This window comes from Eupeodes corollae, chromosome 2 (assembly GCF_945859685.1).
Source record: "Eupeodes corollae chromosome 2, idEupCoro1.1, whole genome shotgun sequence".
Lineage (NCBI taxonomy): Eukaryota > Metazoa > Arthropoda > Insecta > Diptera > Syrphidae > Eupeodes > Eupeodes corollae.
The window spans coordinates 23,431,093-23,443,769 of record NC_079148.1 but is presented as its reverse complement, the minus strand read 5'-3'; the positions used below and the strand labels follow the sequence as shown (position 1 = coordinate 23,443,769).

General features: G+C 34.4%; 1 protein-coding gene across 1 annotated transcript in view; it reads left to right on the top strand.

The window, feature by feature from the left end:
- The first annotated feature begins 2,048 nt into the window (after positions 1–2,048).
- The window catches only part of LOC129948523 (cerebellar degeneration-related protein 2-like), a 98,293-nt gene continuing 87,664 nt past the window's right edge, over positions 2,049–12,677 (top strand). Inside the window, exon 1 of the mRNA XM_056059560.1 lies at positions 2,049–3,019. Within this exon, the coding sequence (XP_055915535.1) occupies positions 2,947–3,019 (73 nt within the window). The 5' untranslated portion in view covers positions 2,049–2,946. The remainder of the gene's footprint in view (positions 3,020–12,677) is intronic.

Sequence of the window (12,677 nt, the reverse complement as noted above, 5' to 3'; positions counted from 1 at the left end):
TGCCCCAAGGCTCTGTTTTATCGCCAACACTATTTCTCATTTTTATTAATGATCTCCCGTCTGCAACTTCTAATCCAATACATTGTTTAGCTGATTCACACCCCTCTTCTTCGGATGTGGAACTGCAACGACAAAATATGATAAGCTCATTAAACTCCTATCTAAACAGCATTATTCAATGGGGATTAAAAAACCACGTGGAATTTTTATGCTTCGAAAACCCAATGCTGTCTTGTATCGTTAAAGCGTGATATATCCCCATAGCCATTATCAATGGATGACACTTTCATCAATGAGACTGAGCACCTCGATATTCTCTGTATGTATGTCACCACCTCTTGTGGAATGATCAGATACGCGATGTCGCCAATAATTCTGAAATGGCTGTTATCTACAAGACTTACATACGTCCAACGCTTCAGTATAACTCCCATCTCTGGGCTGGTGCTCCTGCAGCTTACTTAATCCTCTTGGATAGTAGAGCATTTAGATTGGTTGGTGATATTACCATCATGAGATCATTTACGTCACATGAAAATCGTCGAAATTTTTCTTGTCTCACCCTCTTTTACCGTTATTTTAAACAGTTCAACCGTTAAACTCGCTCTTCTAGGAATGCTCATCAATATAACCTCGAGGCCTACTTCGGTCGTACTGTCAAGTACAGAGAATGGTTCTTTAGCCGTACTACGCGAATGTGGAATGCCTTGCCACACTCTGTCTTTCCCAGCTATTGCAATATTCAGGAATTCAAAGCCAATGTGCACCGACATCTCCTTTAACCCCTCTCTCCCTTTCCTTGTGCTCACACTGTGTCTACATAATAAGGGTAATATATCTCTTTGAGTGTGCGCTTATTATAAAAAAAAGATTACCTTAATTTTTGTTTAAAATCTTTTCGATATTTAAAATTTAAATTCAAAATTAAACTGAATTTTTTCTCTCAGTGTACGCACTCAATACCATACAAAAACAAAAATCTTTTACTTCATGTATACCTGTACCCTAACTCCACGCTTAAATTATGTTTATATTCCTGTAAAAGACCGGCACGAACCTGGATTTTCGCCTCTGCTATATCCAAACCAAACCTATTATGTAGCTTACTGAAGGTTTCTTCTTTGCATTATTATGGCACACCTTTCCCATTATTACGAATCAGGCAACATTCCTTCATGCCTTAAAAAAAACAACCATACCATACTTCTCTGGAACCAACGATAGACTAAGAACCAAGAACCAAGAATGAAATGAGACGCGAATATCATAATCTGTCTATTGATTGGTAAAAGTGGCCTAAACGAAGTAAAACTTGATTTTTATTTACAGTTTCTATTATTGGTATTCCCTGAGGTATTTTCGGTAAGATCTTTGATAACCCCCGGACAGGTTTTTCATTGATAAAATGAAATAAAGGTCATTTAGGGTCTTATAGCATTTATCGACTTAAACTTTGATTAATGACAGAACTACTGTCTTCGATGGAGCTTTGTCAAAGTCGTAGTTTAGTCTGATCTGGTTTGTTTCTTGTATGGGCTGGAGATGGGGGTATTGGAGTGTTCCTCCGCAAAACAAGTCGATAGTGTTGAAGATTGAAGTTGTTGTGTTGGACGCCTCCACACATGACCACCTTTTCAAACTCAAGTCGAGATATTTTTGCTCTTCTCCCCTCGCAAAAAAAAATGCACAAATAATATAATAATGTTTTTTATTTCGCATTCTCATTCTTTTCAATTGTTGTTGTTATCTTTTCTTCTGAGCATTTAACACAAATAATCCGCTTTTGCTCTCTTCGACTTATTCTATACATGATCTGTCTTCGATGAGAGTGGAAAGCTGGAATCTTTCCCTCAAACCTCTATTCCATACCATATAACAATATACAGATGGCGCTGTATCGTTTAAGATATTAGGAATGCGCGTGTACAACACGATAGCGGGAGAAACATTAGGTGATGAATTCGATGTGAGAGCTTCGATAATGCCGCTAGAAGCATGAAGACGGCAAGACTCGAAGCCAAGCCAGAGACGCGGTGGGCTTGACGACTGACGACGACTTTGTTGTTTGTTTTAGTTGTTGCGCGCGAGGTGGTTCGTTTAAGCTCTGAGCAATAGCCACAGTGATTGCGATCAATCGGGGGACTAGGGTCAAGCTTTTTTTAATCGTCGTCGTCTTCGCTGTCATCGTTGTTTCTATGAGTGCGTCGTCGTCGTTTTCAATGAATTATTCTTTATTTTATTGAATTTATTGTGGATCGTTTATCTTTTTTTTTTTAATAATTTTTACCTGATCGGTTGCAGTTAATGCAAATTTTGACAATAATTTTGACAGTATTGCATCAATATTTATAGAATTTAAGAACTCTAGTGGCCAAAATAAAGATTTTCTTAAAGTATCCTTTTTTCGTGTGTTTTGTGTGTCTGTTCCCGTGTGTTTTTGTTTGATCAGGATCAATAATAAATCGATATCATCGGTATTTTTTGTATAATAAATTTAATTAAAAATGCTAATTTAAGCTTTTTTTCTGAACGGTCACATAGATTTTCTGCTTAAATTAAGAAGAATTTATTACATCTGCTTACAAAGTGCAGCGGTTCAAAGGAATTAACCGTTATATTCAAATGAAATTCAAAAGCTTTATATTTTAAAGTGTCTATATGTGCAAATTTATTTAACATATTAAAATAACGGTAGAAAATTAAAATTTATACTGTGTATATGGAATTCAAAAAATAGTGTGATACCCCTTCCCTCCTCCTAGAATATATTTTGTTAGTGAATTCTTAAACGAGCATATTTAACCCACAAATATTGGGTTATTTTGCGTGTGCCATATACAGAAAGCGTATTTTGTATATATAAATAACTGTAATTTTGTTTGCAGTTCTTTCATACATATACATAATATATAAAATAAGAAAGACACCATTGTTAGCAAAATAAACATGGCGACCCATAAAGAACTGTCATTTGACTGGAGTATCCTATATCAAGACTATGACCAATGGACCAAAACAGGTAAGCATTATGTGGAAGTAGACACAGGACTATATCCTATTCACTTTCTTATAAATTTGTTATTAATTTATTTGAATTTTATTATGATGGAGTCAAATATTTATTTTTTCTTGATAATTTTAAGGTAATTTATGTTTTTAATGGTTTAGTCTAATGGATAGAAACTTAAATAAAATATCTTGCGTGATTTTTTTTGTAGGTTAAATTAAATTGTAAATAATAAATTGCATGAGTAAGCAATTGAGAAAAAACTATAATACACATAAAATGTGTGAAAGAAAAACAACATTCCCATTTAATAAGAACATGATAATGAAAAATGCCTTCAATTTCAATTTATAATTAATTCAAATGTATATTTAAGGGATTTGTGTCAGTTGGTGTTATCTCTTAAAATTAAAACTCAAGCTTCAAATAATTATACTGCTCGTTAAAAGGATCCACATACAAAAAATTATTGATTCCCTGATTCTACATGAAATTTGTAGGTTACAAAATATATTAAAAGCAAACTTTTACACACTTTATACATTTTGACAGACATAATTTGTTCTACCAAAATTCATAAGGAGATTTTCGAAATCTCTTTTAACTCAAACAAATCAAATTGACAGATCTTTAATAGGGTTTAAACTTATTTTCACCACAAATTTGGAAAATGTTTATTAGAAATCTAGCTTGTATTCCTGAAGATACGAAGTTCTCTTAGATTTGAAGCGGGCTTAATATTTGACACTATCAAATCGATTCATGTTGAAGTTTCAAAATAATACGTGCGTTTTGTTCGCATTTCATATATAGTAAAGTGAGAAATTCCCAACAAAACGATCCGCAGTGTCCAGATTTTTGTATTTAAAAATTGGTACAACTGAAAGGAGATCTGTCAAAATAATAATAAAAAACTTCAAAAAGGGGGTTTGTTCGTAGACTACTAAATTAACATGTGGTGTTGAAGCGAGCTTGAAGCTAGCCTCAATTGTTTATATACCTGAATCGAGTTGAGATTTATCTATTCTAAACTGAGATAAACCTTTTTTGGAAACATAGCAAAACATAAATATCTTTTCTATTGTTTTTTCTTGCAAAATAAGCCCAGTTAGTCCATTTTCACTAACAAAACTAAATAATATCAACAGTAATAGATTCGTTTTTTCCGCAATTGAAAACACACATAATTCCAAATGCACAATTACTTAACGAACACAGCCATCAAAATACAAGTGCAATATCAATCGTACCAACATTTGAGAACGAAATCACATAAGATCCATTCGAGGCTCGTATAAATGTCAAAAACCTATCCATTGTGAGATTCTACTCTAACTTTTATCGGTGTTATTCTCACTATGGATATTGTTTTTGTTATTCGTGTAAAATCCTACTTTACTATGGACAGATTTCCCAACAAAACACGGGTAATATCAGACTCATTTAAAATGTTTACCATAAAAAATAAATGTAAAATGTTTACCTCAAAAAGTGATTGAAATAGAAAATGAGACCGATGTGAACACCGTCTAAGAAACAAAACAGGATGACTTCTTTCAAAGGAACAAACAAATTGTTATACAAAAATTTTGACAGTTAAAACTGATTTGAAGGGGACATAATTTATTAAATGAAGATTTCACTTCCAATAGATGGCGTAATTTTTTCCAAGTTTTTTTTGATATTTTCTTTCAGTTTCAGTTATTTGAACCTGTCAATGAACCTAATACCTGCCCTTATTAAATCATCAATATTATGGCCTGGCAATATGTTTATTCATTAACATAAGAATTTCAACTTTCTGAGAGCAATTTTAACACTTAGGGCAAAAGTACTAAAACAATAATTAATAAATTAGTATGAGAGTACCTTCATTTTTATTTTGGGCAACTTTGTGTATTCCCTACCATAATTCTTTCGAAAACATTAGGGTGTAACATATTTTGAAAATATGATGTTTTCCTCATGAGACTCTCATTCAGTTCGAAATAAGTTAAAAATAAACTGTCTTTGCTTCAAGTCTGTCGAGTTTTAAAGTTTTCTTCTTTTACTTAATAAAAAAAATAACAGTGATTATGGTTTATTGGGCTGAACGAATGAACTCTAGTTCCGAAAATTCTGTCAAACTGTCACAATCAGTTGGTGTCATTTATTTGATTACATATATTGCTATCGAATGAAGTTGAAATTCGTTGTGATTCTGATTCAGTGTTCTGCCAACACAAAACTAGTTTTGAGTAAAGTAAGAAGAAATTTGAAAGCATGCATTAATCAATTAAATTAATAATGGCTTGATGTCTCTCATTCCTAAATTCGATGATCAGAGTCATTGCAGTCAATAGTCAATATGACAACCATGGTAGTCAATATGACAACTGCGGCAGTCAATATGACAATTGTAGTTGAAAATCGAAATCTAATACGACTACCAGGTAGTTAATATAACAATCCTCGATATTCAGTTTTGGTAGTCAATATGACAACCATGGTAGTCAATATGACAACTACGGAAGTCAATATGACAACTGCGGTAGTCAATACGACAACTGCGCTAGTCAATATGACATTTTTTGTTGAAAACCGAAATCTAATTTGACTACTAGGTAGTCAATATAACAATCCTCGATAGTCAATTTTGGGTAGTCAATATAACAACCAAATTGTCATATTGACTACCGAAGTTGTTCTATTGACTACTTTTGTTGTCATATTGACTACCAAAAATTGACAGTCTAAAATTGTTCTATTGAATATTCAGTAGTCAATTTTTAAATATAAAATTGTCATATTGACTATTTTGGTAGTCAATGCGACAATTTGGCCAAATTTCCGGTTGACTATCAACGATTGTTAATATGACAACTTTTTTTTTCTGTGTGGCATCATTGATCTTGTAGTTCTTTGAGAGTTCAGAGATGCATGTGCACCATAACTTTTCTTAAATTAATTATATTTTTAATAACTCCTTCAATTTGACATTAGCGCAACTAAAGTTGTTTTTAAAGTTTTTGACATCTGGCGTAGAACATTTTTGATTGAATTTACTCTGACAGTTTGTATGAATCTACACTTCTCAACACTCGTATTTTTCTGCTTGTCCAATTTTTTATTTTTAACAGTCTTAAAAATATATGTGTGTTAGTTCTTATTACGACCACCCTTACACAAAATTTATTTTTCTCATTTTTATAGGTGTTCAAATATAAGTTTGCCATAAAATTGTTTGCTTAAATTCATCCGGTATAAGCTAAATTTCACAGTACCATGAAGGTTCTAATGGTTTTTAATTTTTTTTTTGCTAACCCGCACTTGTTTGGAATAAACATTCTTAAGTAACCGACAAGTATACATTACATTTCTATACTTAAACCTATAAAAAAACACAGGTAAAATTTTGTTTGCCTTCCATAAACATATACATGACCAATCAATCGATGAGCTAATGAATTCATTTAGTCAACAAGGTGCTTATACGTTTAGCGAATACGAATGGAATCAAGTAAAGTGAAGTCATCGAATTAACGTGTGTCTAACAACTTCAATCTTTCACAGTGTGATGTTCATTTATATATTATGGAATGACTCAACGACGACGACAACATCAGCATTCCTTTTCTAAAATTCAAAGCCGTTTAGATCCTTTTAAGATTATACCAGTGCTAATGAACTGATTAAATGAAAATGTAAGTTTAGATGCGGATTAAATCTCATTGATTGACTTTCATTTTTATGACATCTACAACTTTTAAAGTTGATTGACAGATATGTTATGCAATTGTAACATAAGAAAAAATTCTTCGATTTGACGTTCAAAAGATTGATAATTCAAATTTTATGTATAGACTGGACACAATACTTTACATGCCAGTATGGTTTTGTAATCCCTTCAAACCCTTTCTGTTTATAAATACCATTGAACTGTCAACATAAAAGTCTACCTACATATGCCTCATGCCCACCCCTACAACAAGCATATGAAACTATAAGAAAAATCCACCTCAATACACATCCTCTCTTCTGACATACAAACGGATACGTTTTTTGCTGTTGCAATAAAAGGTACAAACAGACCTTACCTGTTGCATAAAATGTTCGCCTACCTTTAGCAGGCTGAATGGACAAAACAAACCTGTCAAAACAGTACCGTGTGTAAGAAGCAATATACCAATGTCCATAACGAAACAAATAATAGAAACGTCATTTTTATACCTTCTCTCTGACAATTGGACAAATAGCCAGTTGGTGTAGTTTACCTCTAAACCTCAAATAAGTTTAAAAGCTTGCTTGCGAAAATGAAATAAATGCACAAATATTAACTCAGCACTTCGTGTTTGTAAGGTAACCATAAATTGAATTATTAATTTCCTTTAGGAAAAAATTGACTTTCACATCTAAACCTAAAGCTGATGGAGTTGTAAGTACATATAGATTGTTTATAGTTTGCAATAGGCCTCCTATATTTCAAATAACCAACTGTCAAACGTTTTCTTCTATTTTTTTTAGCCATTGGGCATGCAAATAACCAAAGCAATGAATTTCCATTAGAGGTTCTTTCGCATAAAAGGGTTAACACACGATCTTTTCCAAGATTAACTGTAGTTCAGGTTATGACACTTTAAGTTGTGTACACAATGCAGTGTGTAAACGTATAGGAAGTAACAAATTATTTTTGTGTTCGCCAACACGCGTACATTTTTTTTTTACATAAAATCGTTGGTCAATGCATGCAAATAAAATGACTAGTGGGTTAATGTAAAACTAATCAAAAATTCATTTACGTGGGTAAGTTATTGGTGGAAATTTAAATCTGATCTTGTTTTGAGTGCAAAAATTGCGTGGTTTTTATGTTTATAGCTTTAGAATTTGAAAAAACAATGAAATACTTACAGACGGCATGTATGTAGATCAATTTAATAAGTCTTAAAAACAACGAGCACATAGAATAAAAAAAAAAAAAGTAATTAAAGTTTTAAATACTTTTTGAATTATTTATTTTGTGTATGTGACTTAAAGTTGAGCACTAAACTTCAGCAATCTGAACAAGCAACAAACAACAAATAAACAAATAAATTGGTAGATACAACAAAAAATGCATTTTAATAGATTCGGAGTGGACAACATTTTAATTTTGTAAACTGTCAAATAACAAAGAGTCTTTTTGATGTTTCATCGCTTCATCCCTTCTCCGACGTCGCAAAACCAAAAACCTCATACCCTTGACCTTCTAGAACTGACATTTTGGTACGTGTTATCTGTCATTTTTTAATGACAGTCTCGTAAAATTCACTTTTAGATTCACATATTGACTTTATTAAGGTATCTTTTAACAGATTCGATAGAATGTCGTAAAGCTTGTTTATAAACTAAGTAATAAATAAGTTTCTTAATTGTTTACCTGCTTTAATGCTTTTAGCATTTAATATAAATTAAAAAGTGCTGTCTTTACTTCAAATTTACTTTGGTTTTAATGTTTCAACTAATGGACCACCAATGTATTATAGCGACATCTATCTCTGTACTCTACGAATAAAAACAATCATACTGCAACAAAGTCTTATAATTGTCCAATCATTATGCCTAATCTTAAAATAAATGTCTCCTTAATTGTAAAAGAAAGATTCAAATTATCCCTTATGCAATAAACAACTATACACTTTCATTATCTCTTCCTGAAACCAAAAGACATCAGGAAAAAAAGTTCAAACTTGAAATCGAGTATAGAGTATCACGCTGTTTCATTCAATACTTTGCAGTTACAAGAAGCCTTCTTAGATAAACTCTATATACACCTACCACAAAACAAAAACATCAGCAACGTGTTTCGTCTATAAGGTACAAGCGTAGTATACGCGATTATCTAATTTTGACCCCTCTCTTCTTGCAATGTTGCAGCTATTATTGCAACATGGTACTATAACACTGTAATACTCAGGCAATAAATAACCTCACGTCACATTGACAATCAGGCTCCTTAATCACACAGCCCCCGTACCCGTATGGATATAAGTTTATATGCATTTGAACTTCATCAAAGCCATTGCGAATTTCGTACGTCCGCATCGTCCTTCCATAGGTGGTGCTGCAGAAGTAAGTGCAGAGTGCAGCGTGCCGCCATTCGCCATCGCCGTTTCATGTGAAAGGTACATATGCGCATGCGTACAAACGTGACAACTATCCCGCCACATGTATCGCAGCTTCGTCGCTCGCGCGTCGTCGCTGTCATTTTGTTGTTCGAACGCGAGAAAATTGTAATTTTCCTTTCTATTCAGACACCGGTAATTATGCAGACCTCTCTGAAATGGTTGTTTCGATGCGCGGCCGCAAAATGATAAATCGCAAAATGCTTTTGCGAACACGAAATTTTTCGAACTCACTATCTCCGCATATGCATAAAAGTTATACATACGATAGTGATACTCTTGCATGAAAGTCACCACGTTTGCGGTGGGTCGAGGTACCAAAAACCAATTCATTAACACCCACACACTGCACGAAGGCATGTATGTATAATAAGCCATTTGAAAGCCTTGAATACTTCCATCAGCCATAAAATTGTATCACAAAACAAAAACCAGAGGGAGCTCCTGCAGCTAAGCTTAAAATCCACTGCTTCTATACAAAATGGCGCGGGTGGCGGTGGTGTTGTTGGTGGATGAAATTGGAACTACAAACGTCTGGAAGCAATGAGGAAAAATATCCAACAAGTATTTTAGTGAATTTACCTCCAAATCACGATCTAAGATCACATAATTCAGAGAGCTCTTTGTAACCGCAATCAATATTCAATTTTGTTAAAATTGCAAAAAAAAAAGGCTGTCGAGTTGGAGTACAATTTTCAAAACTTCATGATTTCGATACATTTTTTTAAGATTATAGTCTTCAAGTGCGTCGTTGTCGTTGGCGTTGTCGTCGTCATCTTCAACTTGGTGATTGTTTCCTCTCTAATAATAAAGATAAAGATAATCACAGACAGACTGGCAGGTTTGTTCAATTCAATAACAAACCGCATTGATTGCCACCAAGGTACATGTATATTTATATTCTACGCTACCATTCACAGATTATGGTCAATCGTACCTCTCTGATGTGTATCTTATAGCCTGATGGTTATACCAAGTCTATATAGAGATGGTACTTTTATGTATTCATTCGTGTACATGTTGTGTATGTTATACTGAGCATAATCTCAAGGTTCGACAAGAAAATGAATTATTTGCAATTTATTTAATTAATGGCAAATATAATTTGTTCCTGTTACAGAAAATGTTGTATACAACTGTATACAAGCAACGAACTTGAAAAATCACATTGTTGCACCATTATGCTCCACATAGAGCCAATGTCAATTATGACATTTACATTTTTGATGTAAACAATTTTGTATTACACTTTTGTATACATAAGTGTCTGCCTTTCCGCCAATTGAAATTGATTGTTTTTTTTCTTGTAATTCTCAATGTAATTATAATTATGGTAGCTTCATACATCAAAGTAAAAAGAAACTGTTAGTTGATCATTTATTTATCCGATTGATGTTTACACATTGCACTTGTCAAAAAGTGATATAGTGTAATGTTGGGAGTATGATTGTGTGTTTATTGGAAAGAGATAGTGATGGCAGAGATGACAATGTTGGAGATTTAATTTTGTGCCATCAAAGATCTTTGATTGTATCGATTGATAAATGATTGAAAGATGGCTTAACTAAAAAACCTTTCACCAAATGTGAAGCATTGAGTATAGAAATCACAGTTGATGCTTCTTTTGACAGTTGACCATGACATGGTCATGTTTGTGTTTATTTAAATTAAATTAAATACTTGTATGTCAAATAAAAAGGGAAAGTTAAGCCAGTATTTTAAAATGATAAATATAAAAAATAAAACTTACATTGAAAGTATTAGATATTAAAAATGGCTATACTTTAGAATAAAAAGTGACAGCGCGGTAAAGTACGAATATTTAATTTTTTTCCAGTAAGCGGTTCTCAATTTAAAAAATTGAATTTTTAATACTAACTTACTTAATTAAGGTTGCATTACAGTCCGGGTGGTCCTGGGCCTCAACCAACATGCGTCTCCAGCCAGCTCGGTCCCTAGCTAGCTGTCTCCAGTTTCGCACGCCAAGTTGGTTGAGGTCCTCTCGCACTTGGGTGCGTCACCTGAGTCGCGGTCTTTCTTTACTGCGCCGTCCCTTCGGATTGGATTCGAATACTTTCCGGGCTGGAGCGTTGATGTCCATTTGCTCTACATGACCTAGCCATCTAAGCCGTTGGACTTTAATTCTGTTAACTAGGTCAGTGTCGCTGTACAGCCCTTACAGTCCGTCGTTTTATCTTCTTCTCCATTCTCCATCAATGCGTACGGGACCAAAAATCACACGATTAATTTTTCTCTCAAAGCATCCTAAGACGCTCTCATCTTTCTTTGACAGGGTTTAACCCTCAGCGCCACAAAATAAGAACCGGGATGATGAATTGTCGTATATATGTTGATTTTTGATGCTCGAGAGATGACTTTACTTCTTAATTGCCTTCTAAGTCCAAAGAAGCAGCGATTTGCAAGATTTATTCTTCGTTTGGTTTCAGCTCTGGTGTCGTTGTCTGTATTAATAGAAGTGCTAGGTAGACAAAGTCCTTAACTACCTAAAAGTTATAGCTGTCCATGGTGACGTTTTGTCCAAGACGTCGTCGTTCAGTGTCCTTTTTTGATGACAGCATATACTTGGTCTTGCCCTCATTGACCACTAAACCCATCTTCTTTGCATCCGTCGCAATGCTCAAATACGCTCCACCGACATCACGCTTTGATCTTCCAATTATGTCAATATCATCTGAGTATTCGAGTAATTGGATGGACCTTTGGAAGATTGTGCCTCTAGTGTTGACGGTTGAGTTTTGCACAATTCTTTCCAGAACGATGTTGAAGAAGTCGCATGACAATGCATCGCCTTGTCTAAAAACTTTTTTGACATCAAATGCATCGGTGAGATCTTTTCTGACCTTGATAGAGCAGCGTGCATTCTCCATCTGCCGTAGTGTGAATATTTGGTCGATAGTGGACTTTCCTGGTCTGAAGCCGCACTGATAAGGACCAATCAGGTTGTGTACGAATGGCTTCAGACGTTCACATAATACGGCAGAGAGGATCTTATACGCAATGTTAAGGAGACTCATGTTTCTGTAGTTGGTGCAATTTAGAGGATCTCCTTTCTTATGTATCGGGCACACTATGCTGAGGGTCCGCTCATCGGGCATGCTTTCTTCCGACCATATTTTGCAGATGAGTTGGTGCATGCTCCCTACCAAGCCATCGCCTGCTGCTTTGAATAGTTGGGCAGCGGTGCCGTCAGCTCCAGTAGCTTTGTTTGACTTATAGCTATCTTCACTTCGTCAAGGTCGGGTAGGCGGAATTGTTGATCTGCGTCACCTTGGTTGAGTGGTTCTATCTCCCTTACAGCGGAATTTGGTTCGTCATCGCCGTTATATAATTTGGAGAAATGATGTTCCCCTGATCGTCTTTACAGGCTTCGGTTCGTGACTGGTACCCTTTGGAGGTTTTTTGTACCTTTTGGTAAAATTTACGAACCTCATTCCTGTTGTAACATCCCTCTATCTCCTCGATCGCGCGCTTCTCATACTCTTTTTTTTCCATCTAAGAAGCCGGTGTTC